The following is a 22,989-nucleotide window of genomic DNA, read 5'->3' on the forward strand; positions in this document are numbered from 1 at the left end:
ACCTTGCTGACGTCAAAGCCGTGTTGTATTTTTTTAACGCACGTTGGTATGGAAGCAACCTCCTCGCCGTCCACGGCGCAGTCGCGTCGCCAGCTTCTGTTGAAAGCATCGTCACAAAAGTCGAAGCTTAGACCAAAGCCAAACGGCAGCAGCATGGTTGTCGACTACTATTACGCCGTCCAGCACCCGAACGAAGCCGACGACGAAACAGGCGCAGAACTCGCTCGCGGACGCGCGTGTAGCTTCGGAACGGTTCTCAAACGGGACGGGAGTAGCACGAAGAAGTGTTTCGTGATCAGCCCGATCGGCTGCGACGAGTCCGAAGTGAGAAAACAGAGGCGCGGAAACGGACGTTCGCGTCATCTTCCCTCCTTTTTCCTAGATCCGCCAACACGCGAACGACGTCTTCAATTTTATTATATTGCCCGCTCTGCACAGTCGCAATGTCGATTGCGTTCGATCAGACATGATCACGGATTTAGGCCAGGTAATTAATTTAAACTTATAATTAGACACTTTACTTACACGTGCGTACGTGGTATAAGGGCATTTTACATTAAATTCCGCGCTACATCCGGTTTCTCTGATACATATAAAGTATTGATTTCCTCATACAGATCACCGATCAAATGTATGAAGCAATTTTCCAATGGGACTTGTGCGTCGCCGTGCTGACGTTTCTCAATCCGAACGTCTTCTACGAGCTGGCGCTGCGCCACTGCGTCGGCCTTCCCGTCATTTGTCTGATCGAGCGAGGCCAGTCGCTGCCGTTCAACGTCTCCGACATGCGAGTCATCGAGTACACGCTCAAACCGAAGCTTCTCTTTGAGGGATCATACGCTGAAGAGGTAAAAAAGGAATGAAATTGTTTGTGAAAGTCTGTTAAAACAGGACGTCTAGGTGGCTGATGCTGTTGACTCTCTGGCTAGAAATCACTGGAAGTGTCCGTATCCGTTTGCCAAGTTTAGTCCAAGTATTTGCTCAGCTCCCACCTATTATAGTGATAGTCATGACATGGAGGTAGGTAGGATAGGCTTGCAGTATTTATATGCTATATCAGGTTTTCTTTCTCAGTCTCGTTGGAATGAGAGTCAGTGGTCTGAGTTCCTTCATCAGGCACAGGATCACCTGGACATTATGGGAGCGGCGCTTCGACACGTGAAAAAATATGAGGATGACATAAAAGAAGTTGCGCTCAGAAAGTGCCATGTAAACAAAAAAACAATCAGAGATTGGAATGAAATTTAAATTTGTTTTCTCTCGTAGGTTAGATTGCTGATGTGGGATCACGAAAGTCCGTCATTCAAAAGTAAAACATATTTTTCATCTTTTTTCGAATTTCAAACCGTTTTTCTCAGGTATGACGAACCTAACGGGAAAGCAGTATGAAGCATTGAAGTTGAATGTTGATCATTGGTATTCTGGTCTGGCTGTTCTGGCAAGAAGGTATGAAATGCTTTTTAATAATTATAATATTAATTGTCTTCTATTTGCTCGTAAGTTCTGAGTATATTACGCTTCGAAAAACGACTTGTGGCACAACGTTGTTTAGCTGCGTTTCAACAGAGAAAGAGGTATTTATTGGACATATGGCACATGGTCTTGCAAGAGTGCTGCAAGGTTTTTTCTAGGTGATTTATCAGCCAGACTTTTTTGACTTGTCATCGTTTGAAAACAACCCTGTGTTCTACTCCAATGACACGAAATCTTCTCTTTATCTTGCCGTTCAGTCGGATTTTAATCTGCTTTGGGAGCTAAATGCAAATGCTGACTCCTCATTGGAAGAAGTTGATGGTAGCAGTGAAAAAGCCTAATATAACGGTTCATAATCAAATATTCTATTTAATTAATATTTTCGGTGACTTAATTTGTAGTACACTATGCATGCTATTAATTAATTAAACGCAAGGGGAGGATCATTCGGGAGATCGTCTCGCGGAGATACTTTATGAGCAATCAACACAAACATCGTCATCACCACCGCTCGCAGTCGTCGCAGTCTCGATCGCACCACCACAGTACGCCGCTACGCCACGAGCTCAGCGTCCATCATCCCACCATGCATCGCTCGGCGACTTCTGCTCTTTTTCGTCCGTCGGGCGACGGCGACGCGAGCATGGTCGTCGATTACTACTACGGCATGCATCATCGCGACATGACGATCGGCGAAAACGACGACGGCGAAAGCGAGAGCGAGCACAAGCGCTGCTTCGTTCTATCGCCCATCGGACCCGAAGGATCGGAGGTGAGGAAGAGACCACGCCTACTTTCCTTACGCGGATGACTCGCAGCCTTCGTACAGATACGCCAGCACGCCGACGACGTTCTCTCCTTCATCATCATGCCGGCGACGCACTCGCGAAACATCGAGTGCGTGCGATCGGACATGAAATCGGACGTCGGCGGGGTGAGGACGGAAAAATTTAGCAAACAAACGCGAATCCTGTCCAATTTTAGATCACTGACGTCGTTTACGACGCCGTCTTCAATTGGGACCTCTGTATCGCCGTTCTGACGTCGCTCAATCCGAACGTCTTCTACGAACTCGCTTTACGCCAGTGCGTCGGTCTTCCTGTCATCTGTCTCATTCAGAAAGGGGATCGGGTCCCGTTCGACGTCGCCGATCAGCGTCTGATCGAGTATACGCTGAATCCGACGCCGCTCTTTCAGGGAAAGTACGCTCAACAGGTAGGTGTGCCTTGTTTGCATTCCTAAAACCCCACCCCACGTAGACGTATCCATACAACAGTATAAGGGTGACCTATACTGTACATAGGCAACATCTCATCTAAGTCGTTAAATTTTCAGGTTGCCAATGCTATTGATTCGTTAGCAGAACAGGAGTGGAAGACTGACTATGCGTTTGCCAAGTTTCAGCCGCGAATCTGCTCGGCTCCAATGTACTTTGGCAAGATGCATGATCTTAGGGTGAGGAGGAATTTTCAGAGGGGTTCGCGCGTTCTTCTTATCTACTCTCTCCTTTCGCGACAGCAAAGGGGAGGCGTCACTCTCGGCGAAACGATTCAACATTCGACTCACGTGGACATCATGGGCACGACGTTGAGAAGATGGAAGAAGTACGAGGACGATTTGAAGGTGGCTGCTGCTAAACAGTGCGACGTAAGAACAACTCTCTGTTCATTGTCATAAAAATTAATAGAGGTTATTATTTTTAGGTGAGAATTCTGATGATGGATAAAGACAATCCAGCACTTTCTAGTACGAGGCTTTGAAAGGGAATTCGTTCTAATAATGTGGTCTTTAGATTTGGTTAGCTTAAAGGGAAAGCAACTTGAGGCTCTAAGATTGACTCTTGACGACGTTTCAACGTTCTACGCAGCTCTGGCTAGAAGGTACCCACAAAGACCTAGTTAGAACTCAAGTGCATTTTCTATCTTAGTTCCAAATACATAACTCTTCGCAAAGTGAAGAATGGCGCAATGCTTTTTAGTTATTGTAGAACCGATAAGGAGGTGAGAGTCGCATGGCACGTGTATCCACGGAAACGAGAGCGTTGCTCTCTCTTTTTCTTAGATGATTTACCAGCCGCATTTCTACGATCAAGGAAACGAGGATACGCCCGTCTGGCACTGCGAATCGTCATCGACGTTGTACCACTCTGCCAAGGGAGATTTCGAACTGCTTTGGGAACGAAACAGGGAAGATGAAATCACGTGCTGTAATGATGATGATCACGATGATGACGAAGCGCAGGTATCGTGAAATTCAATTTTTTAGAAGGGGGTCTTTTTTTAGCTGGCATAGTTGCGTAAAAAAGTGTCAGTGGGCGAAAGATAAAAAAGGCTTTTTTAGTCCCCATCCCTGGTATACCAGTCCGGTAGAAAAGTGTATTGACTGTGCTTGGGCATTGGTTGTATGGTGACTTCTCGAAAGGGAGGCTTCCATTCAATGAGATAGGCCATTCTAGAGGAATCACATTATATGCCATGGTCACCCATAAGATTTTTTAGCTTAGGGGGTGACCATAGCAACGTAGGCGAGTTTATCTTTTTAGTTACGTTGGATCGTCTTCAGTGACGACGCTTCGAATCCACGTCAGTAATCGATGGCTAAAGTTTAGGCAGACCGTCGGATCCCACATATCGCGTTTGTCCTGCGAGCGAAACAAATGTGATACGCGTTATATTGAATCTATAAAAAAACTCTCACGCGAACGAGTCGGGGCAGTTCGAGCGTTTTGAAGGATTCAAGTCGACTCACAATGCCGTCGTCGTCTCGCCAACCGCAGACAATCTTCGGGACGCCAATTAGAAATGATTGGGCCCACCAACGAATGACTTTGAACCTGAAAAACGAAGACGATTGGAAATGAGACGACAGTGTATAAACAAACAGTACTTCAAAAAGGAACGCCTTTGGTGCTCTCTGTCAATACGCCGACTCGTCTTCAACTCAACGTATTGGTTCGAATTTTCCTGATAAAGAAAACTCGGTTGCCAAGGTTTTAGCCATAGGTAACTAGGGGCCCCCCGTTTCTCGCCTTTTCATAGCAATCCACTTCACCTGACATCAAAATTCGAATGTCTCCAAATTTTGTCGAAGCGACACTACAGTACGCTTCCATCTCATTCACTGGCTTCGTCGAGTCGTCCCCTGAGCTTTCCATACGAGACACGTAGTCTTCAAATTTTCTACCCCAATAGCACATCAATTTCATTCGATCCGTCGCCTCGCGTCGTCGCTTCCGCGCCGCTTCCGTTTCGAATTCGGCGACGTAGACGGTGCCGTCGAACAGCGTCGCCGCCATCGCCCACGGTTCGCGTCGCTCGTACGGCGTGCACATCATACGCGTCAATTGCCCGCGCCATGTGACGACATCGTAGGGGACTTTTCGTCCGCGCGCGCTATCCTTCGCATCCTTTCGACGTATCCACTTCAAAATGGGATTGAGATAGTGCTTCTCGTCTTCGTTCTTGCTCACGAACTCGTCGTAGCCGACGGAGAGGTCGAAAGCGATCGGTTTCTCCGTCGGCGGCGGCTCGTAGACCTTTCGGCAGCGCGCGTCGTCGTGAAACGCGCCGTTCCAGTCGAGCGAGTACGCGCCAAGCTCGATCGGTTTTCCGTACGTCGGACAGGCGTTCTCGCCGAAGCGCGAAATCGGATCGACTCGAAACGACGCCAACGGGAGCTCCGATTCCAATCGGCTTCGTTTGGCTTCGGCTCCCGCTTCGTCGTCGTCGCCGTCTCGTCGCTTCATCGCTTTGTACGGGTGTTTGACGGGTGGGCATGCTTAGTAGAAGAGACAGTGGCGCGAAAATTCGAAACCCATAGAGGCGCGCGTACGTAGTAATTAGGCAACTTTTACCACGTGATAAGATCATGTATAAATATGGGTCCTTACGCTATTTTTAAGTCAGTTGCACTTTGGGAGGCCAGTTGTGTGCATGGACGCCATATGTCGACCCGTATCTACCTTTTGGGTACAAAATCAGGAGACAGAAAACAAAGCCTATCTGTCTCTTTTTCTCGTGTAGAACATAGATGGTTCGGCGTGGGATTTCACTCTCTGCTTCGTCGACACCGCTTTTCTTTCTGTTCCCTTTCTCTTTCTTGCACTCGCGTCTATCGGCGATTTTCTTCTCGGCCAACGCAATTCGTATCCCCGTTGGGTTACTACCGTTAAATCAGTTTATTACACCAAATTGGTAGAGAGCGAGTAAAGATTTTATAATTAGAAAAATCTACACTTGGCGATTGATAGGCTCTGATTGGTGCTATTATTGGACTGGGTCTATTCCAGTTGGCGGCAGCCGTTTACGGCAAATCCAACGCAATCGCCTCCTATGAATATCTGTCCCCTTTGATCCTTGTGAGCGCTATGGTAAAAACGAAGGACCCTAAGCCTTCTTTTTTGACTACCTCCCCTCAGACCGTAGTTGGCTTAGCAACGAGAATGAATCGCGCGCGTAAGAAACGATCGTCTGGCGTATTGTTCATATTTTGGATGTTGATTTGCGTCTACGGAGCCGTTCGTCTTCGAGCTACATATCTTTTAGAGGTAAAACACTCACTCAAAACTTCAAACAGTAGACTTTAGTTATATCTAGGACTCAATATTTCGCTCTGAACTCCGGTTAGCGCTCTCCGGAGTTCAACTGGCCTTGTTCGGCTTTTCCTTCATTGCCTCGTGTTTTTCCAATTGGAAGCCGATCGGCTGGACGGACGGCGATGACGATCAGCCGGTTCCGTGTCCCGCCGACAGTGCCGGTTTCCTGTCCAACGTCACCTATTCGTGGATGAACAAGTTCAATTATATATCGACTTTTCGCCTCGCAATTCTTTCTCTAGAATCATATACACGGGTTTTAAACGACCGCTGACCGAAAGCGACTTGCCCGGCTTAAGCGTCGATCACACGACGACCGATATCGTCGCCTCATTTACGACAGCATGGAAAAACAAAGTAAAAAACAATATATATTTTCTAATTAAATAATTTCGGCTCTCAGTCTCGCCGCGTCGTGCCGGCCCTCTGGTCGATTTCGCGTCGTCTTCTCCTCTCCGCCATTCTCCTCCAACTCGCCGCCGTCCCATTCGCCGTTCTCCCGTCCCTATTCGTCGACGTCCTAATCAACTTCAGTCGCGCCGACGCGACGAAAACGCCGACGTGGCACGGCGTCGTCGTCGCCGCGCTCCTCTTCGTCGTCTGCCTCGCGAACGCGCTCGCCGCGCATCGCAGTCAACAGTACGCCAACGTCGCCGGCATGCGAGCGCGAGCGGCGCTCACCGGAATCGTCTATCGTAAGCTCGTTCGATTGAGCGCCAACGCGAGACGCGTTTTTGCCACGGGGGATATAGTCAATCTTCTCGCGGCCGACGCCGAACGTATTATGGAGTTTTATCCTCGCGTGCCGCAGTTTTTTGGTGCCGTCGTCTGTACGATTGTCGCCGTGGCGTATATGGGGACGATTGTCGGTTTGTCGGCGCTCTACTGTCTCATTGCCTTGGCGTTTTTCTTGCCTATATTGGTGTGTCTGCTTGGAATGCTCAAGCGATATCAGGTATAGAGTTGAGAGTCTGTATGCTAGAAAGAGACTCCTTTGTTTCGTTTTTTAGGACAGTCAGATGCGCATCAAAGACGAACGTTTGAGAACAACCACAGAGGCGTTGAGTGGAATAAAAGTGAAATCTATTTTCTTTATGTTTAATAATGTTAATCTATTTCCTTTATGTCGCTAAAAGGTAGTGAAGCTCTATGCCTGGGAATGGGCGTTTACGTCGAGAATCGACGAGATGCGAAATGACGAGCTTCAGTACATTTATCGCAGTAAGATTGTCAATGGATCACTTGTTGCTATACTCACTAGCATTCCTGTCTTCGTACGTTCACTCCATCGCCTAAGTGCACAATTTAAAATTTATCTTTCAGATTCAAATCGTCGCTCTTGTCACGTACATCGCGTCGCATCATCGACTCGACGCCGAAACGGCGTTCGTCGTCGTCACGCTCGTCTCGCTCGTCAACGCGTCGCTGATCAACATTCCCGTCGCCCTGTCGGCGTTCGCTCAATCGCTCACCGCCTGTCGACGTCTCGACGAATTTCTGGCGAGCGAGGACGTCGACGAGACGTCGGTCGAGTGGATAGAACGAACGCGACGGGAACCGGGCGACGAGAAGATTCAAGACGCCGTGAGAATCGACGACGGAAATTTTAAGTGGTGCGCCTACGAGAGCCCAATTCTTCAAGGGTAAGAAAAAAGAGAGAGCGAAGATTAGTATTTTTATTTATTGATCTTTTTAGTTTGAGTTTGAGAATTCGAGAGGGTACTTTGCTGGCGGTTGTCGGTCAAGTGGGCGTTGGCAAGTCGAGTCTTCTTTCGGCTATGTTGGGCGATATGGTCAAGTCATCAGGATCGTTGACCGTTGCCGTGGGTGAGACGCACGACGTGGGAAAATGCATCAATGGTCTTTTCTTTAGGGCTCCGTTGCTTACGTTTCCCAGGTGCCCTGGATACGAAATGCCACCGTGAAGGAGAACATTCTCTTTGGCAACGCCTTTGATTCGAAATGGTATCGACGCGTCGTCAAAGCCTGTGCACTTGAACCGGATTTCGACGTTCTGCCGGCGCGAGATTCAACTGAAATTGGAGAAAAGGTCGGCACAACATTATCAATTTTTTTAATTAAAAAAACTTTTTTTTTCTTAGGGAGTTAATCTCAGTGGTGGGCAGAGAACGAGGATTAGTCTAGCGCGAGCTGTCTACGCCCAGGCGGACGTCTACCTCCTCGACGATCCGCTCAGCGCCGTCGATTCGCAAGTAGGCAAGCGAATTTTCGAGAAAGTCATCGGTTCACATGGACTACTAAAGAACAAGGCAAGAAATTAATAAGAAAGAAAGGATGATGCTATTTACTTAATAGACGATCATACTGGTCACTCACTGCTTGACATTTATGCCTCGAGTAGATCTGATTCTCGTGCTGAAAGACGGAGGCGTGTCACAGGTAAGAGCACAGGGCAAAACCTCTCTAAATTGATCAATTAATATAGCTGGGATCGTATTCTGAGTTGAAAGAAAGAGGCGGAGATTTTGCCGAGTATTTAGAAGAATATTCTCAACCCAGTGCAGATGGTATTATACATAGACTCTTAATTAAAAGTACATTGATTTTTTTGTTTGGCAGCTAGCTGCGTCACGTCGGATGCGACGATCGACGACACGTCGTGCGAATTGTCTCGATCCCAACACTGGGCTTGGCGTAGCAGCGGCGAAGTTCATCTACTTCCCGTTTCAAAGAAGAGACGACGACGACGAGTGGGAGTGAGTCCGCTCGTCGCCGGCGAACGATCTCCTCTTCTCGCCACGGGAACGCACGAGACGACGGGCGACGAAACGGGCGACGGCAACGGGGCTCTAACCGACGACGAGCAACTCGAAACAGGAACGGTAAAAAAGAAGAAGAATAGAAATAAGGGTTTATGTATTCTAGTGTTATTTTCTAAGGTGAAATTTAGAGTCTTTGTCGACTATTTAAAAGCTGGCGGACTTCTTTCGGCTATAATGTTTCTTTTCTTTGTTTTTATTGGCATGGGCTGTACGACGTTTGGCAACGTCTGGCTCGCCGAGTGGACGGACACGAGCACATCGGAGACAAAGTGCAAATGAAGAAAATATATAAATTGATTAGTTTAATTTATCTGTATTGCAGATCGAAGGACTACAACGAGGCGTTGTACGGATTTATCTATTGCGCGTCCGCCATCTTCGGCGGCCTCTTTCTCTTCGTCGACGGCCTTTTTCTCGCTCGTACGGCGGGCAACGCGTCGGCGACGATCCACCGTCGTCTCGTCGAGCGCGTCTTTCGCTTTCCGCTCGTCTTCTTCGACGTCACCCCTCTCGGTCGCGTCGTCGCTCGTTTCGCGAAGGACGTCTACATCGTCGACGGAATTCTCGCCGATTCCTTTCAGCGACTCGTCGCCGTCGCCGTCGCCAGCGTCGGCAGTCTCGTCGTCATCGCTCTCGCCGTTCCGGCCTTCGTCGTCGTCGCCGTCGTCGTCGTTCCCGTCTACGTTCTTCTTCAACGCTTCTACGTCGCTTCGTCGCGTCAGCTGCGTCGTTTGCGCGCCGCGAGCCGTTCGCCGCTCTTTTCGCTGATCGGCGAAACGATGCAGGGCGCGAGCACCGTACGCGCTTTTCGTCGCGTCGACGCGCTCGTCGCCGAGAACGATCGACTCGCCGACGTGCAGCAACGCTGTTTCTTTTATTTTACGAGCGGAACACGGTGAGGGTTTCTAGAAGAAGTTTTTCATTTTTTATTAATTTTTGCAGATGGATTGGAGTGAGGCTCGAATTCCTCGCCGCTGTCATCACTTTCTCCGTCGCTTTGTTGGTTGTTTTTTTGCGCGGGAGTCAGTCTGCTGGTTACGTTGGCTTGGCTCTCAGTAGCGGATATGGGGTGCGGAGTTGGCGCAGATAATTTAGTCTTACCTCTCATCCTTTTAGTTTTTTGGACTAATGACTGGGTTGTTGAACTCGGCGTCACTCTTCGAAACGAATCTCGTTGCTCTAGAACGCTTACGAGAGTACGACGAAGTAGAAACCGAAGTAGGCGTAAAATTCAAATTCTTTTGCTCTGTACCCGAATGCCTTTGTAGGGATTTGGCATTATTCCGCATAGACGACCGCCCAGAGATTGGCCTCACAGAGGAGAAATCGAATTTCGATCGTATTCCGCTAGGTATCGTCAAGGACAGCCGCTCATATTGAAAAACATCAGTTGTAAGATCAGATCAGGTGAAAAGGTAAAGAATAATACTAGAGCCTAAATAAAACGTAATGTCTGTATTATTTCTCTATTAGATTGGCATCGTCGGTCGAACGGGAGCCGGAAAATCGTCGCTGACTCTGGCCCTATTCCGCGTCATCGAAGCCTCGTTGGGAGCGATACTCATTGACGGCGTCAACGTGGCGACGATCGGACTCAACGATTTGAGATCGAATTTGACGATCATACCCCAGGATCCCGTTCTCTTTTCTGGGTCGTTGCGCTTCAATTTGGATCCACGATTTCTTCACTCGGAAGCCGAACTTTGGCACGTTCTCAAAAAGGCGAGATTGATGCACACGCTTCCAGACTTGGAGCGAGGTCTCGATTCAATCATACCGGAAGGAGGAAGCAATCTCAGGTAAAATCGAAAAAATAATCTTATATTATTTTTTAAATTATTTTTTCTAGTGTTGGTCAGCGTCAGCTCGTCTGTTTGGCTCGAGCACTTTTGCGCAAATCGAGAATACTCGTTCTCGACGAAGCGACGGCGTCTGTCGACATGGAAACGGACGAAGTCATTCAGGAGACGCTGCACGCGGAATTCGCCCACTGCACGGTTCTCACCATCGCTCATAGGCTGAATACAATCATGGGAAGCGATCGGTGAGACGATTTCTCTAGAAAGGCCGCGATGTAGTTTTTTCTCTCTTTTTCAAGTGTTTTAGTGTTAGAGAAAAGTGAAATTGCTGAATTGGACACCGTCGAAAGTCTTCTGGCCAAGCAGGGACTATTCTACTCTCTGGCACGAAAGGCTGGTTTGGCTTAGTATCTATTTGCTCTACTGACAATAAAAGAGCCGGATAAGAGACGGGTTTGTTTATTTTTATTTGTACAACGTCATCGAATTACGGCGCAAGTAAGTTCTCTCTCAACTCGTCGCTTCTTTCGCTTCTGGCACTAAATAGCTTCGTTTAGGAAGAGCAGAAGACTTTGCGATATCGAGAACCGTACGAGGATAGGATCTGGGAACGGATAGTCGCTCTTTTTGACTCGCTTTGGTCCCTGGTCCGGCGATCACCAAAAGGGGGCCTGTAGAGCGGTATTGAGACAGGTAGGCTCTTTTGTGACCGACTCGTCTTACCCACGACACCCATAAGAACCGAAACAAACAGCACAGGCTGCCTTTCCCAAGCCACTTTTAGGAAATCGACCGATTTTCTCAACATTACGAAGGCGTTAGCGCGCGTTGGGCCGAGTCGCTCCTTTTGCTCAGCTCCCTCGCTCTGAATGGTAAAAAACGTCTAGCTTGCAGTCCTAGTATTATTCTAAAGCAATCAGACATCGGAAACACTAGACAGCGTCGCCGCCACGGAGTGTTTCTGTTTCACCAAAGCGGTCGCTAAGGTTAAATCGATTAGACGAGCCAATCAAAGCCGGTCACCCGTCGAGGCGTGCATGTCAGTACACTGTACATCAAAAATCGGATTTACAAACTGGTTTAGCGCGCGCTATCCAATTCGCCTTAGCAACCAAATTTATTCAAAGAAGGCGTGACCAATGGGCGTCACGCTCGAGTCCCATTGTGGCAATCCCGACCGCCGTCGCTAACCGAAATGGCCGTGAAAGAATTGGACGTCGATTCAGTGATCGAGAAGCTGCTCTCGATCAAAGAGACACCAGGAAGACAGGTGGCGCTGTCTGCGTGTTTTCACTCGCGCACAGCAAAATTGCACTGTTCAGGTTTCCTTGCCCGAGCTGACCGTTCGTAAACTATGCCAGACGGCTCGGCAAATATTTCTCGATCAGCCGTGTCTGCTCGAAATCGCAGCTCCCGTCAACATCGTCGGCGATCTGCACGGTCAGTACGAGGATTTTCTGCGTCAGCTCGATACGGTTGGATATCCGCCGGATAGTAACTATCTCTTCCTTGGGGATTACGTCGACAGGTACCCAGACGTCGAAAAAAAAAGAGTGGCAACCGTTTGTTTATTTTTTGGGGGGTCTCCAGAGGAAAAAAGTCCTTGGAGACGATTTGTTTGGCTCTCGCCTATAAAATCAAGTATCCTGAGAACGTTTTTCTGCTTCGTGGGAATCACGAGTGTGCGAGCATCAATAGGTACCGTACCCATAGTTTTGATTTTGAAAATAGGTATTTTTTATATAGAGTATACGGCTTTTATGACGAAGTAAAACGACGCTATAACATCAAACTGTGGAAGACGTTCACCGATTGTTTCAACTGCTTGCCTATAGGTACATCTATATACAGATCAATTAAAATTCGTTATTGGATGTTTTGCAGCGGCTATCGTCGAAGGAACGATTTTCTGCATGCACGGCGGTCTCTCTCCCGATTTGGTCGATCTCGATCAAATACGAGATATTGAGAGGCCAATTGATGTTCCCAATTCCGGATTTCTGTGCGATCTTCTCTGGTCGGATCCGGACGAGGCGAGACACGGTCCCCCGTGCGGCGACGATATAAGGTATTAATAGTATTGCGTTGCTAGGATATAACCGGGTGGGGAGAAAACGATCGTGGCGTGTCCTTCTGCTTTGGACGAGATGTGGTGAAGGAGTTTTTGGAGAAGCACGATTTCAGTCTGATAGCTCGCGCTCACCAGGTTCGATTTCATCGGTCTTTTAATTAAAAAAGAACAATACTGTTATCCTGTTTGCCTTTAGGTTGTTGAGGATGGCTATCAGTTTTTTCAGAAGAGAAAGGTTGATGAGACAATGGGGTTAATGATTTTTTGCTTTATGTGTTCCGCAGCTTGTGACCGTTTTCAGCGCTCCCAACTACTGCGGCGAGTTCGACAACGCCGCCGCTATTATGTCAGTCGCTTCTGACTTGGTTTGCCGCTTCTTCATATGCAAGGTAAAAGTATTCTATTTTTTTGTCTCGCGCGAACGAGGATTTCTTTTCTAGCCTCAAATCAAACGAGGGCTGAGCATCAACGAACCAAACAAGAAGAAAAAGTAGCGAAATATGATACACGATATAGTCTATATATATCTATATATCACGAACATGAAAACACACCATCAAATAAGAGAGGGAAAATAGGTGTCTTGGGTATGTGTATGAGAAGTCAGAGTGCCACGCAATAGTTTCTCACATGTTAGTTGCTTCATTGTAGCTCGGCGGTTTTTGCTCAGGATCCGAATACGAAGACGACGGCGGCGGTGCAGACGGCGAACTGGTGACCAAAGTGGTTCTCTCACCAAAGTCATTGTGACCTGTGGTAGAAGACGTCGACTTTGACGACTGGCACCAGATGCAGAGAAAAACGATGCCAATAATCACTACGATGACTCCGCCGCCAATTCCTCCGAATAGGGCCCCGTAGTACCAACTCCGCTCGCTGCACGACCACGTGATATCGACGTTCGTGTCCGGTGCTTCCGCTCCGCTGTCGTTTGCCACGACAACGACGAACTGACTCGAAGCGTAGTTGAGAGGCAGATCGCAGGCTCCGTTGGCATGGCAACTCGACGACGGCAAAGCAGTCAGGTCATACATGGTTCGATTTAGTAGCAACGTGAAATCGACGTTGGAAGTCAAGTAATCGGTATTGTCAAATATGAAATAATATTGATTGCGATCTCTCATGTTCAGTGTAGCGATTCCGTTCACAGGATTTGGCTCTTCCGGATTTTGAGCGCACTCGCCGCTGAAGTAGCTTCGATAGAAATAATTGAAATCATTGTCATCTTTTCCGCTCCAAGAATTGAAGTTATCCACACCCTTCAAAACGTTGAAATCGATGCTCGGCCGCGCGCACGTGCTCAGATTTGCTGTTGAGCCCTTGTTGAAGTAATAGTACCAGTATTGGTAAGAGCCCGGTTGAATCTGTTGATTATCGACTGTCAAATTTGTGAGAAGCCATTTGGACAACGGTGGCTCGGAGGGAAAAACGTAGAGGTAGACGTAGCCGCGCTGATTTTCGTCGACGAGTCGCACGCCGTCGCAGAAACGCGTCGAAGTGTCGAGAACGACCATATCGCGCGGTGCGATTGAGAACGTGTGCGAGCCGTAGACATTGTAGCGAAGTATTTGGCTCGATGCAACGAGACCAACGGTGGCGACGATAGCCAGCACGATGCAAAAGATGACGAGACTGCGGAGAAGAGAAGAGATGTACACGTAAGTACTCTGACGATCAATAGTCACGTGCTATTTATCTAGGTTGCATGCTCAGAAGATTCGCGCTTTGTACCAGGTTTTCGGCGTGCAGCGGCCTCCTCTTCCGAAGTACACCGATCCGCCGCCGTAATAGCTACCGCCGTATCTGCGATGATGATGACGATGAGAGCCCCAGCCGCGATGTCCGCCCCAGCCGCCGCCGCCGTGGTGTCCGCCGCCGTGGTGTCCGCCACCGTGAGATCCCGATCCGTGTGGCATTGCGCGCGTATCCCTTTGCTGAACTGAACGTCCGCGGACGATGAGTAATGGATCTCTAATCCGGGTGCCGACACCTCCCTCAAACGTGGGTGTTACTGTATGTGGCCTCATCAGTTTTTTTGCTCAATGCAATGCTCTCATTGTCTATAGATATCTCTGAGCACAATTTGAAAATCTAAAAATCGTAGAATAATTTGTACTAAATAGTAGAGGCATGCATTTCACAATCTTTTCTTTTGGGGCTAGGAATAACAACATTGAAGCAAAAAAAAATTGAGACGAGACAAAAAACACGACTACAGTCACACGTCTACTTCATATAGCGGACTGCCGAGGGCTGGCGGCAGTCAGGGCAGGTACTGTTCCTCTGGAGCCACTCCTCAATGCACTAGAGAAAAGAAGAGAAAAACATTATATTTTTTATTGAGGTATTACTGAGACTGTTGTACCTTATCATGATACATGTGATTGCATTCCAAGACGCCCAAGTTCCTTGACTTCAAAGATTCAAGGCAGATGGAACACTTATCCGTTCCACTTGTGACGGAATCTGCATCTTGAGGATCAGAGCCCCAGACCATAATTCCTTCATTTCCGGTAACCAATTGAGGAATGCAGCAAGCTCCGTATTGACGCGATTTTGATCCTTTTCCAGGTCCTTCCAGAACTTCTTCGGTCTTGGAGAAGGACGCCTTCACACCTCGAACTGCCGCGCCAGACTTTTCGCTCTGCACATATCCCGTCTTAGAAGCGGGATTCATCTGGCCAAAGACTTGGTCTCCTTTGCCAGATCTTCTCAATTTCTCGTTGTGCGCCGCCAGCGGAGCGGAGTAGCTGACATCGCGCGATGGCTCGAAAGCCTTGGGCAATTTCTTAGCTGCCTGGACCGGCTGACCGACGCAAGCGACGCCCACTTCGCCGTGGAGACCGGCCGCGGCGCCAACAACACCATTGGGGTACTGCATGTAGCCGGGACCGCATGGAGTGCCTTTGGGGATTGGGCGAGACCTCCTTGGCTCAGCAACAAATGATTTCATGCTGCAGCCTCCCCATGCTTGTCGCTGGGCTTCCCAACCCACTTCTTCATCGTCGTTTTGAGCGCAGATGCCGCTGAAGAAAGGAAAGATGACTTCTGATTTCAGTTCTTTCCATGAACTGACGTCCGGGCAGAGGAGTGTGCCGTCTCGGCCGATTCCTAATGGCATTTGAGGCGAAAGGTCGGCGCAGACGAAGTCGTCGTCGTCAATGGCAGCGCGAAATGTTGAGCGGACTTTTCTCACTGTTTCGCCGTTTCGTTGAAATGACTTCACGGCTTCGATGCTGAATTTTCCTTCGTTGGTCATCGTGACGTCGGTGATCTCAACGTCAACTTTATCAGGTACATTCAGTTGAGCATCGCAGTCTTCAAGCTTGTTCTGAAGACTCTCTAGTTCCCCTTGAATCATCAGATGGAAGATATTCTCCAAGCCAGCCTTGAGAACAGCGACGACGTCGTCGGGCAAAGAAAGAAGAGCCACTTCGTTCTTCTCAGCTGAATGCGGACCGGGCGAATGACGAACGGTAGGACAAAGAGCCGCTTCGCGTTCAGTGTTCTTTTTCAGCCAGTTGTCGTCGATGCGCACTCCCTTCTCAATCAGCCACTCAGCGACTAGTATCAATTTTGGGAGCTCTTTCACTTGCTCGAGCTCGGGGGCGTCGTGGTAGGCGACGTTGTCGTAAATGCTGCTTATGTATTCCCAGTAGCCGGGGTTATTTGCGAGCATAATCTCCATTTTCGGGTCATCTGGGAAGATAATCGAGTCGCTGTTGCGCGACACGTTGACGCTCCTACACGACAAATAGAAAGGAGCCCGGCCCGGAATAGAGGGGAAATCGAAACTGGATCTCAGCCCCCGCAGTTTCGACGTGCTTTGCCATGTGACGTAGGACCCGTCCTCCGCAGTGCGAACGTCGTGGGTGAGCTCTTTCATGGCGAGATCGCCTTCGTACATCACCTTTCCGAAGTTTGTACCGCGAAGCCACTTCGGCGAATAGCGGCAGTACTGTTGCCCGGCAAAGGGATGACCGTCGGGAATGTCCAAGAAAACGAATTCAGGGCGCTTGCATTCGATGGCAAGTCGCAAGGCAGCGGCGAGGTCTTTTTGCGTCGGTGAGTCGACGGAATTGACTTTAGCGTGGCGGTACAGAATAACGGGCCTATCGTGGCCGTTAATTCGCTCGATTTTTGCCCCCTTTATCGACCATCCCTTTGGGCTTGGGGGATGGAAGTCGAAATGAACAGGGAATTCGGAAGACATATGGCTCTGTGAGCGTGATTAAGTCCCCTGGGCACGGTCTATTTTGCACTGTAATATAGACGCGTTTTACGCGGAGTGCGTTTTGGTTCGGGCTGCCAGGCGGAAACTGGGACAATGAGTCATCTCCCCACACCTTTATACCAAACGTTGAGGGCTTTTCCCCCATGATTGCACCACTCTTGTTTGTGCACGACGCAAGTGCGTGCTCTCGACGTCATTGAAAATCCCCTTTCGCTCTCAAATCAGCAAACGACCACCGGCGGAGTGATATTATGAGTTAATTAATTTAAACGGGGACTTCTGAAAGGGAAAAGGCGAACAGAAAGGAACGAACGGTGCACGGCAAGTGACGATACATCAAAGCTTACACAAAACACATTATTAGCTAACATAAGACGGAAAAAAACTAACAACAATTTGGCTACAGGTAATCCCGATCTAGCGCTTTAATTACGCTTTACAAAACAATGTTCTCCTGCAGGCCACGCCAGAAACGATCCTCAGCTGTGCTAATTGAACGGCAGGTTGTTCAGCAGCCTATGCACCATATCCAATGCCTAAGAAATGTGTCAGGCAACAAAGAATCGAAAAATTACGAAAGTCCTCTCACGTTCTTTCCTTGATCCATTGGAACCAAGTGGCCAGCGTTGTCTACGGCGAGAAACGTCAAGCCATCGGCACTTTGAGCCTGTCCAGCCTACGCACAGAACAAGTTTCTATTTCACTCTGCAGTTTGCTGTTCTCACCTCAGCTCCGTCGACCGTCCATTTCATCACAGGGGCTTTGCTAAAGTTTTCCTAAATGCAAACAGGTGAGAAGAAAATGAAAGTATCAATAGCCTTTATTATACCTGTCCGCGCCACTTCATATTTGAAACCCAGTCCTTACCGCCGAAGTAGTTGCAAACGAGGTCATATTTTCCGCTGTAGACGACAACTGAGAGAGAAAAGAGAAACGTCATCAATTCGCAGACTAATTAAATATTTAATAAATTTACCTCTTAGGCCAGCATTCAACAGAGCAGCAACGTCGTCATCAAAAGCCGAGATCCAATCGCCCAACATCTAACCAATGAAAAGTCAATAATAAATTTAACAGGCGTTGGACGACTCACAAACAAGTGAACGAGCTGGCTGCAGCTCTCCCACGCTCTACTCACACCGAGAGCCTCTTGGACGTCTTTACGATTAAGAAACTCTGTCACCTTAAGTTCAGACCAGTGAGAAAAGTAGACTAGATCCGTCTCTGAGGCCAATATACCGCATCAAAGTTGTAGCACAAGGGAGGATCAGAACAAGGCTTACGCACATCATATAAGTTTATGCTATAAAGGTACTGTAATTATCACGTGGGTTATTCGGTTTCTCTATAGAAGAAACCTTCTCTTTAGTTTGAGTTCGGCTGCAGCTATGACACCCTCGAGCACAGTCTATTCTCAAATGATTTAATTCGGGTAGAAAATTGAAGTGACGAACCTGGCATTCCTCAAGTGCAACAGGCCATAATTTTGTCAGTATGAGTCCTTTGGGTGAGCAGATTGGCATTGCTTGCTATCATATTGAGTGAGCTTACCTTTGCAAACGTCGAATGAGGCGTTGGCTGCTGCGTATTCCGCTTCGTTTATCAGTCCTTGTGCATAGGCAAACTAGAATGTATAGAAACCCCTTTTATTAGCTTTTGGTTGATGAGGATTGCACTCACGTCTCCGTATGAGTGGTACTGATGAAGAGGATCAACCCAGCCATCTCCGATGCCTAGTGGCATCATTTATTGACCCAAAAATTAATAATCAATAATACGAACCTATTCCTTTTAGGTTTCGTGCGGCCAAAGAGTCGCTCTTCATAATGAGAGCTGCTGTGGCTGGAACGTAGTGACCAGCTAGGCAAGGAGGGTCAGAACTGGTTATTAATCAAAGCTGATATTCTTACCATAGCTTTCTCCTATGATATAGAGATCTACATTGGAATACTGAGGATAGAGAGTATAGAATTTCGTCATGAAAGTGAGCAGATCCTGCGCCACTTCGTTCTCATTGAAAACGTGCTTCTCCTAATTCATCGATCACGAAGTCGAAGTATAGTACTACGGATTTCTGACGCACCGGATCGGCGACGTAGGAAAATCCCGTACCCACAGGTTGATCGACGTAGAGAAGATTCGCAAACGAATTCCAGCCTTTTTATTAGCCAAGTAAGAATCGAAACCATTCAGAAAATCATTCGTCGAACCGTAGTCATTGTAGTAGAGCTCCTTTGACGTTTCGTTCATGAGAAAGGGGCCGTTTTCGGCGAGAAGTGCCAAATCGCTCGCGCAGCCCGGTCCGCCGGTTAGCCAGAGAATGAGCGGATCTTTCGCCGGGCTTTGACGACTTTCGAACATCCAATAGAACATTTCGCCGCCGTGTGTTTGATTCACCTTCGGGGAAAAGGAATCTAGGCCTAATTCAATCCATTTTCTTCCTCACGTTGATGTATCCCGAATGCTGGGTCACGTTGTCGGGCCACGAGAAGCCCAGCGACGCAGGAACGAGGCAGAAAGCGAAGAGAACGACGAGTTTCATGACCTGATATCCGGGACAATACTCGGTAAGCTCTACTGTACTGTGGATAGGGAAGTTTACACGATACACGCTTAATTACTCCCAAACTCGAGAAAGGCGGTTTTTTGTCTTCGTTGTAAAGATCTCCGGTGTTAATTCTGTAGCACTCTGAAGAAATATTCGACTTCGAGAACGCCGTCGTCCGGCAAATCGGTACAATGAACGGCATTCTGTATTTTGTCCTTTCCAAACATGGCCCGTAGAGTATGAGGTCTCAGATGTCGTGCAATTTCCTAAAAGCAGAAAAAAATTAAATTTTAATTAAAATGGGGTTATTTATTTATTTAATTAGATACGGGATCGGACGGTCCCACGATTTCTCGAAATTCCGTCGGAGCATTTTCCGCTACGATTTCCATGGCAATGCAAGGCCCAGAGCAAAGCTGGGCGACCATTTGCTAAGGGGGAAAAAATAGCAGAGTAGCCCTTTTTCAATTTCAATTATTACTTACTGTGTACTCACTGACGACTCCCTTGTAAACTTCGAGAAATTCGTCACCGTTTGCTCGTTCGAGGAAAAACTATTTAGACTGTTAAAATAGGATCCCTACTTTGAATGGGTACTGTACCATTTCCAAAACTGATATTTGAAATCCTTTCGCTTGAATTTCGTTGATGATTTTCCCGCCTAGACCACTAGCAACGGCGTGGGGTTTTATAATGCCCAGAGTGCAGTTAGAAAATTGGGCAATGTTGCTGTGGTCTCGACGAAAGAAGAACCCAATTTCCTAAACGAGAAAAATTACGGAGACATAGGAACTGAATTTTAGGTACCCCACCCGTTCAGCAGAAGAAGGAGAGTCTGATCCATGGCAAGCATTTCGAGTCCCATCTAAAATAAAATATAAGTAGAACTCCCCTTGTGGGGGGGGGGGGGGGGGGGGGGGGGGGTTCTATACCTGTTCCGAATTTGGCTCTGATGCTGCCTGGAGACTCTTCTCTCGCTTTCGCTGGGTTTGTGGGACCTAGAAAAGAATTGCTTATTTGTTTTATTTATGGGTTGTATTTGCCTATTAGTTGTCTCCATTTTCTGATGCAATTTGGTGCCATTAGTTCTATGGCAACAGCAGGCCCACTAGTCATGAAATCAAGAAGTTGACTAGACACGAAAAGAAGTCAGTGTCTAGACAACCCGAAAAAATATTTCGTAACTGACTCGAAGAAATGTTTTCCGGTGTGTTCTGCGTAGAATTCTGCTGCAGCTTTTCTGCAACGAGCAGTAAATAATCAAATAATCAACACCAACGTTTTTTATTAATACCTTGATAAACGCACCATCTTAACGTGGCAAAGACTGAATCCCTCGTTGGCAATAATATCAAGAATAGTGCCTATAATAGAGGTATGCATTTATCTAATTTCGAATTTCGAATTTATTATTAACGAACCCATTTTTGAAACTGCGTCTGGTTTAATAATAGCCAAAGTTCTATCCCCCCAAAAAGTTTAGGAATTTTGCCTTCGAATATTTAGAGAGATAACCGTTCTGTTCTGTTTGTCAGTTTTGTTCTTGTAAAGTCGTCAGCGTAGTCCACAAGAGTTAGCTGAACTTCTGTTTATTTTTTCTGATTTTTTTCTTACAGTTGGATCACCTGTCGCGAGTGAACGTTTATGACTGAGGAGATGAAGAGCTGTTCCGGCTTGATGGCTTCGAATTTCGATCGTTTCAAGAAAATTCGTCGATTTTTGATGTCGTACTAGACGATCGATCTCGGATGCAACAGAAAAAGAGTTGATTCCAACGGTACGTACCATTTCGATGGCGTTATCGGACGGGAAGTACAAAAATTGATAACGCCTCGTCAACGACGCGTTGGCGTCGTACCATTCGGCGATAAAAGCGTATCTCTCTTCCATTGAATGCTGAAAAGACGGCAGAAAGTCTTCGTTTCGCAAGCGGAGCAAACGGAGCGGTAGTTGCTATGCAACAGGTGGCTTACGGTAGCGTAAGACATGCGCAGTAGACAGGTTGGAAAAACACGCTGAGAGCGTCCGCTTTCGTGGGAGAGCGTCGCTTGTGGGAGAGAGCATCCGCTCGTCGTTCAATACGTGCAGCGTCACGTTTGCATTCGAAGGTAGACAATTCATTTTTTATTTCCTAGGTATACACTGTAGACTATTTTTTATTACGTCACCAATCTCCTACGCTGTGGATCGACTAAAGCTCGAATAAAAGGGCACGGGAAGTTTCTTTTTAGTCAAGGCGAATCGGTAGAGCAACGAGGCTATGACAGCACCAATGGGAGGACCAATGAAATATATGTACAGGTTGCTATAAATTCCGAAAGCCACAGCTGGACCAAAGCTTCTCGCGGGATTCATACTGGCACCAGATTTGTTTCCTCTAAATCAACCACATTATAAAAACTGGACTTTTGAATTTAGGATTTTTTTTACTAACCCGGCTAATATTGCTGCTGTAACGGTGAGACCAATTATGAGTGGAGCCATCGCGTTTGTGCTGTCGCTCTCGGCGTCAGTCATCAGTATGATGAGCATCAGCATAAACGTAAGAATAATCTCCACTCCCAGGGTTTGAGAGGCGTTAATGGACTCGTGATTCAGAGTCAGTGGCCAGTGAGTTGAGTTCACCGAATCGGCGCTCTCCATGCTAACAACCGCCTATACGAAAAATCAATAAATTGATCTCGGAATTATTAAGACTTACTCTCGTCAACGCTGCTCCTACTACGCCACCTGTCAGCTGTGACGCAATATAAGCAACCGCGACTCCGGGAGCCGTTAGTCCACTGCAGAACGCTCCCAACGTTACCGCTGGATTTATGTGGCATCCACTGCATAGGGGAGAAAAGGGAAGCTTTTGTTTTGAGGCACGCGTAGGAGTGAAGGTCACCTTATCGGTCCCAGAGCGGATATCAAGGTTGCTACGACTATCCCTGTAGCAAAAGCTACGTTGATTACAGGAGCGTTTGAACTCTGGTTGCCTGTTTGTAAGGCAGACGAAGTGCCAACGAAGACGAAGAGAGTGGTGGCGATGAATTCGACGAGGCTTGGCTGGATGAGAACTCTCCACCAGTCGATTGGACGATTGCTGCCTAAAGTCGACGTCGACATTCTTAGTCGAGACGGGGGTTTTAGGTTCGGATCGACAAGCTGATTGTGGTCGTCGCCCGTCTCCATTGAAGCTCCAACTGTTGTCATTGCGTTTCAAACGGCTTGTTGCCCTCGGGGAGAACGTGATCTCTACGTGCATGGAAAACGTGAGCGCCCTCGTCACTGCTTACGTCACGCGCATAGAGCGTCGGTATACAGCACGTGCGCCGCATCTGGAACAATGACACATAGTTTTTTTTATACGTAGCTTGTTGTAGAGTGCAAGTAGAATTCCCGTGGCGCAGTCCGGGGGTTCTGGGCAAGACCCCGCCATGGAAAAAAACTGCCCGCGAATGCACAACGTAGTGGAGCCATGTCATTTTTATTTAATAAACCCGGA

The 22,989-nt window shown here is 47.7% G+C and overlaps 10 protein-coding genes and 2 long non-coding RNA genes across 17 annotated transcripts; 5 read left to right on the plus strand and 7 right to left on the minus strand.

Moving 5' to 3' along the window:
• Positions 1-33: 33 nt before the first annotated feature.
• On the plus strand, positions 34-1,926 carry LOC136200289 (uncharacterized). The gene is made up of 9 exons (XM_065990668.1): positions 34-324; positions 383-487; positions 618-848; positions 901-1,020; positions 1,075-1,209; positions 1,267-1,309; positions 1,359-1,446; positions 1,502-1,574; positions 1,632-1,926. Exons 1-9 carry the CDS (start codon positions 49-51, stop codon positions 1,812-1,814), a joined length of 1,254 nt encoding a protein of 417 aa, XP_065846740.1. The 5' UTR covers positions 34-48; the 3' UTR covers positions 1,815-1,926.
• Positions 1,927-1,928: 2 nt separating this feature from the next.
• On the plus strand, positions 1,929-3,819 carry LOC136200290 (uncharacterized). Its single transcript, XM_065990669.1, has 9 exons — positions 1,929-2,245; positions 2,303-2,407; positions 2,458-2,688; positions 2,809-2,928; positions 2,992-3,120; positions 3,177-3,219; positions 3,266-3,353; positions 3,401-3,473; positions 3,535-3,819. Exons 1-9 carry the CDS (start codon positions 1,949-1,951, stop codon positions 3,721-3,723), a joined length of 1,275 nt encoding a protein of 424 aa, XP_065846741.1. The 5' UTR covers positions 1,929-1,948; the 3' UTR covers positions 3,724-3,819.
• Positions 3,716-5,234, minus strand: LOC136200293 (decapping and exoribonuclease protein-like). Its single transcript, XM_065990672.1, has 5 exons — positions 4,502-5,234; positions 4,360-4,436; positions 4,171-4,306; positions 4,020-4,114; positions 3,716-3,924 (listed from the first exon to the last, which is right to left on the minus strand). Exons 1-5 carry the CDS (start codon positions 5,216-5,218, stop codon positions 3,810-3,812), a joined length of 1,140 nt encoding a protein of 379 aa, XP_065846744.1. The 5' UTR covers positions 5,219-5,234; the 3' UTR covers positions 3,716-3,809.
• LOC136200282 (ATP-binding cassette sub-family C member 3-like) lies at positions 4,874-11,099 on the plus strand. 3 transcript variants are annotated; one of them, XM_065990652.1, is made up of 24 exons: positions 4,874-5,224; positions 5,496-5,666; positions 5,723-5,842; positions 5,891-6,019; positions 6,069-6,265; positions 6,310-6,424; positions 6,471-7,022; positions 7,078-7,143; positions 7,204-7,341; positions 7,391-7,710; positions 7,764-7,890; positions 7,941-8,117; positions 8,170-8,337; positions 8,384-8,467; positions 8,514-8,595; positions 8,648-8,910; positions 8,968-9,119; positions 9,173-9,745; positions 9,793-9,919; positions 9,967-10,068; positions 10,119-10,265; positions 10,324-10,649; positions 10,700-10,894; positions 10,949-11,099. In XM_065990652.1, the coding sequence occupies exons 3-24, from the start codon at positions 5,840-5,842 to the stop codon at positions 11,055-11,057; spliced, it is 4,152 nt and encodes a 1,383-aa protein (XP_065846724.1). In that variant the 5' UTR covers positions 4,874-5,224; positions 5,496-5,666; positions 5,723-5,839; the 3' UTR covers positions 11,058-11,099. The 3 variants fall into 3 exon arrangements, with proteins under 3 accessions (XP_065846724.1, XP_065846726.1, XP_065846725.1); XM_065990653.1 differs by having other exon boundaries at positions 4,884-5,241; XM_065990654.1 differs by lacking the exons at positions 10,700-10,894; positions 10,949-11,099 and having other exon boundaries at positions 10,119-10,257; positions 10,324-10,557.
• On the minus strand, positions 11,093-11,519 carry LOC136200298 (uncharacterized). The gene is made up of 3 exons (XR_010673332.1): positions 11,373-11,519; positions 11,243-11,320; positions 11,093-11,188 (listed from the first exon to the last, which is right to left on the minus strand). It is a non-coding gene; the product is annotated as an uncharacterized lncRNA (long non-coding RNA).
• LOC136200296 (uncharacterized) lies at positions 11,210-13,325 on the plus strand. 3 transcript variants are annotated; one of them, XM_065990676.1, is made up of 10 exons: positions 11,210-11,688; positions 11,734-11,919; positions 11,972-12,177; positions 12,240-12,347; positions 12,396-12,484; positions 12,534-12,682; positions 12,742-12,855; positions 12,917-12,955; positions 13,005-13,109; positions 13,161-13,325. In XM_065990676.1, the coding sequence occupies exons 2-10, from the start codon at positions 11,845-11,847 to the stop codon at positions 13,212-13,214; spliced, it is 939 nt and encodes a 312-aa protein (XP_065846748.1). In that variant the 5' UTR covers positions 11,210-11,688; positions 11,734-11,844; the 3' UTR covers positions 13,215-13,325. The 3 variants fall into 3 exon arrangements, with proteins under 3 accessions (XP_065846748.1, XP_065846747.1, XP_065846746.1); XM_065990675.1 differs by having other exon boundaries at positions 11,210-11,684; XM_065990674.1 differs by having other exon boundaries at positions 11,210-11,919.
• Positions 13,106-14,695, minus strand: LOC136200292 (uncharacterized). The gene is made up of 2 exons (XM_065990671.1): positions 14,452-14,695; positions 13,106-14,352 (listed from the first exon to the last, which is right to left on the minus strand). The coding sequence occupies exons 1-2, from the start codon at positions 14,634-14,636 to the stop codon at positions 13,347-13,349; spliced, it is 1,191 nt and encodes a 396-aa protein (XP_065846743.1). The 5' UTR covers positions 14,637-14,695; the 3' UTR covers positions 13,106-13,346.
• A 61-nt stretch (positions 14,696-14,756) lies between these two features.
• Positions 14,757-17,031, minus strand: LOC136200287 (uncharacterized). The gene is made up of 2 exons (XM_065990664.1): positions 15,086-17,031; positions 14,757-15,024 (listed from the first exon to the last, which is right to left on the minus strand). The coding sequence occupies exons 1-2, from the start codon at positions 16,931-16,933 to the stop codon at positions 14,947-14,949; spliced, it is 1,926 nt and encodes a 641-aa protein (XP_065846736.1). The 5' UTR covers positions 16,934-17,031; the 3' UTR covers positions 14,757-14,946.
• Positions 17,032-17,280: 249 nt separating this feature from the next.
• LOC136200291 (uncharacterized) lies at positions 17,281-19,541 on the minus strand. Its single transcript, XM_065990670.1, has 16 exons — positions 19,401-19,541; positions 19,165-19,351; positions 19,038-19,111; positions 18,865-18,985; positions 18,737-18,814; positions 18,635-18,687; positions 18,506-18,578; positions 18,409-18,455; positions 18,313-18,362; positions 18,194-18,257; positions 18,048-18,137; positions 17,931-17,997; positions 17,784-17,869; positions 17,680-17,730; positions 17,544-17,630; positions 17,281-17,490 (listed from the first exon to the last, which is right to left on the minus strand). The coding sequence occupies exons 1-16, from the start codon at positions 19,494-19,496 to the stop codon at positions 17,443-17,445; spliced, it is 1,272 nt and encodes a 423-aa protein (XP_065846742.1). The 5' UTR covers positions 19,497-19,541; the 3' UTR covers positions 17,281-17,442.
• Positions 17,415-22,980, plus strand: LOC136200299 (uncharacterized). 2 transcript variants are annotated; one of them, XR_010673334.1, is made up of 6 exons: positions 17,415-17,744; positions 17,938-18,265; positions 18,324-19,521; positions 21,119-21,746; positions 21,804-22,044; positions 22,101-22,980. It is a non-coding gene; the product is annotated as an uncharacterized lncRNA (long non-coding RNA). The 2 variants fall into 2 exon arrangements; XR_010673333.1 differs by having other exon boundaries at positions 21,119-22,044.
• Positions 19,518-21,477, minus strand: LOC136200295 (nucleoside diphosphate kinase homolog 7-like). Its single transcript, XM_065990673.1, has 13 exons — positions 21,288-21,477; positions 21,128-21,232; positions 21,018-21,079; positions 20,924-20,964; positions 20,797-20,866; positions 20,692-20,742; positions 20,546-20,634; positions 20,435-20,500; positions 20,315-20,367; positions 20,105-20,263; positions 19,988-20,056; positions 19,832-19,933; positions 19,518-19,768 (listed from the first exon to the last, which is right to left on the minus strand). Exons 1-13 carry the CDS (start codon positions 21,390-21,392, stop codon positions 19,628-19,630), a joined length of 1,113 nt encoding a protein of 370 aa, XP_065846745.1. The 5' UTR covers positions 21,393-21,477; the 3' UTR covers positions 19,518-19,627.
• Positions 21,641-22,675, minus strand: LOC136200297 (aquaporin-8-like). The gene is made up of 4 exons (XM_065990678.1): positions 22,390-22,675; positions 22,204-22,330; positions 21,937-22,157; positions 21,641-21,879 (listed from the first exon to the last, which is right to left on the minus strand). The coding sequence occupies exons 1-4, from the start codon at positions 22,608-22,610 to the stop codon at positions 21,678-21,680; spliced, it is 771 nt and encodes a 256-aa protein (XP_065846750.1). The 5' UTR covers positions 22,611-22,675; the 3' UTR covers positions 21,641-21,677.
• Positions 22,981-22,989: the final 9 nt, after the last annotated feature.

This window comes from Oscarella lobularis, chromosome 2 (genome assembly GCF_947507565.1).
Source record: "Oscarella lobularis chromosome 2, ooOscLobu1.1, whole genome shotgun sequence".
NCBI lineage: Eukaryota > Metazoa > Porifera > Homoscleromorpha > Homosclerophorida > Oscarellidae > Oscarella > Oscarella lobularis.

What these genes read in the sequence shown, in the direction of transcription:
- LOC136200289 (XM_065990668.1), top strand. Translation starts at nt 49, where the DNA reads ATGGAAGCAACCTCCTCGCCGTCCACGGCGCAGTCGCGTCGCCAGCTT. An exon ending in AGGGATCATACGCTGAAGAG is followed by an intron (nt 849 to 900) that starts GTAAAAAAGGAA and finishes CAGGACGTCTAG; the next exon opens with GTGGCTGATGCTGTTGACTC. An exon ending in CTGGCTGTTCTGGCAAGAAG is followed by an intron (nt 1,447 to 1,501) that starts GTATGAAATGCT and finishes TTTGCTCGTAAG; the next exon opens with TTCTGAGTATATTACGCTTC.
- LOC136200290 (XM_065990669.1), top strand. Translation starts at nt 1,949, where the DNA reads ATGAGCAATCAACACAAACATCGTCATCACCACCGCTCGCAGTCGTCG. An exon ending in TGAAATCGGACGTCGGCGGG is followed by an intron (nt 2,408 to 2,457) that starts GTGAGGACGGAA and finishes GTCCAATTTTAG; the next exon opens with ATCACTGACGTCGTTTACGA. An exon ending in CTGCTGCTAAACAGTGCGAC is followed by an intron (nt 3,121 to 3,176) that starts GTAAGAACAACT and finishes TATTATTTTTAG; the next exon opens with GTGAGAATTCTGATGATGGA.
- LOC136200293 (XM_065990672.1), bottom strand. Translation starts at nt 5,218, where the DNA reads ATGAAGCGACGAGACGGCGACGACGACGAAGCGGGAGCCGAAGCCAAA. An exon ending in CAAAGGCGTTCCTTTTTGAA is followed by an intron (nt 4,307 to 4,359) that starts GTACTGTTTGTT and finishes TTCGTTTTTCAG; the next exon opens with GTTCAAAGTCATTCGTTGGT. An exon ending in GTCACTGAAGACGATCCAAC is followed by an intron (nt 3,925 to 4,019) that starts GTAACTAAAAAG and finishes TGATTCCTCTAG; the next exon opens with AATGGCCTATCTCATTGAAT.
- LOC136200282 (XM_065990652.1), top strand. An exon ending in GAGCTACATATCTTTTAGAG is followed by an intron (nt 6,020 to 6,068) that starts GTAAAACACTCA and finishes AGTTATATCTAG; the next exon opens with GACTCAATATTTCGCTCTGA. An exon ending in GAATGCTCAAGCGATATCAG is followed by an intron (nt 7,023 to 7,077) that starts GTATAGAGTTGA and finishes TTCGTTTTTTAG; the next exon opens with GACAGTCAGATGCGCATCAA.
- LOC136200296 (XM_065990674.1), top strand. Translation starts at nt 11,845, where the DNA reads ATGGCCGTGAAAGAATTGGACGTCGATTCAGTGATCGAGAAGCTGCTC. An exon ending in CTTGGGGATTACGTCGACAG is followed by an intron (nt 12,178 to 12,239) that starts GTACCCAGACGT and finishes GGGGGTCTCCAG; the next exon opens with AGGAAAAAAGTCCTTGGAGA. An exon ending in GAGTGTGCGAGCATCAATAG is followed by an intron (nt 12,348 to 12,395) that starts GTACCGTACCCA and finishes TTTTTTATATAG; the next exon opens with AGTATACGGCTTTTATGACG.
- LOC136200292 (XM_065990671.1), bottom strand. Translation starts at nt 14,636, where the DNA reads ATGCCACACGGATCGGGATCTCACGGTGGCGGACACCACGGCGGCGGA. An exon ending in CGCTGCACGCCGAAAACCTG is followed by an intron (nt 14,353 to 14,451) that starts GTACAAAGCGCG and finishes TCTTCTCCGCAG; the next exon opens with TCTCGTCATCTTTTGCATCG.
- LOC136200287 (XM_065990664.1), bottom strand. Translation starts at nt 16,933, where the DNA reads ATGTCTTCCGAATTCCCTGTTCATTTCGACTTCCATCCCCCAAGCCCA. An exon ending in ATCACATGTATCATGATAAG is followed by an intron (nt 15,025 to 15,085) that starts GTACAACAGTCT and finishes TCTTTTCTCTAG; the next exon opens with TGCATTGAGGAGTGGCTCCA.
- LOC136200291 (XM_065990670.1), bottom strand. Translation starts at nt 19,496, where the DNA reads ATGAAACTCGTCGTTCTCTTCGCTTTCTGCCTCGTTCCTGCGTCGCTG. An exon ending in GCTCTACTACAATGACTACG is followed by an intron (nt 19,112 to 19,164) that starts GTTCGACGAATG and finishes GCTAATAAAAAG; the next exon opens with GCTGGAATTCGTTTGCGAAT. An exon ending in TGTGCTACAACTTTGATGCG is followed by an intron (nt 18,138 to 18,193) that starts GTATATTGGCCT and finishes TCTGAACTTAAG; the next exon opens with GTGACAGAGTTTCTTAATCG.
- LOC136200295 (XM_065990673.1), bottom strand. Translation starts at nt 21,392, where the DNA reads ATGGAAGAGAGATACGCTTTTATCGCCGAATGGTACGACGCCAACGCG. An exon ending in CCGATAACGCCATCGAAATG is followed by an intron (nt 21,233 to 21,287) that starts GTACGTACCGTT and finishes TCGATCGTCTAG; the next exon opens with TACGACATCAAAAATCGACG. An exon ending in TCGTGGGACCGTCCGATCCC is followed by an intron (nt 19,769 to 19,831) that starts GTATCTAATTAA and finishes TTCTGCTTTTAG; the next exon opens with GAAATTGCACGACATCTGAG.
- LOC136200297 (XM_065990678.1), bottom strand. Translation starts at nt 22,610, where the DNA reads ATGTCGACGTCGACTTTAGGCAGCAATCGTCCAATCGACTGGTGGAGA. An exon ending in TAGGAGCAGCGTTGACGAGA is followed by an intron (nt 22,158 to 22,203) that starts GTAAGTCTTAAT and finishes TTTTTCGTATAG; the next exon opens with GCGGTTGTTAGCATGGAGAG. An exon ending in ACAGCAGCAATATTAGCCGG is followed by an intron (nt 21,880 to 21,936) that starts GTTAGTAAAAAA and finishes TGGTTGATTTAG; the next exon opens with AGGAAACAAATCTGGTGCCA.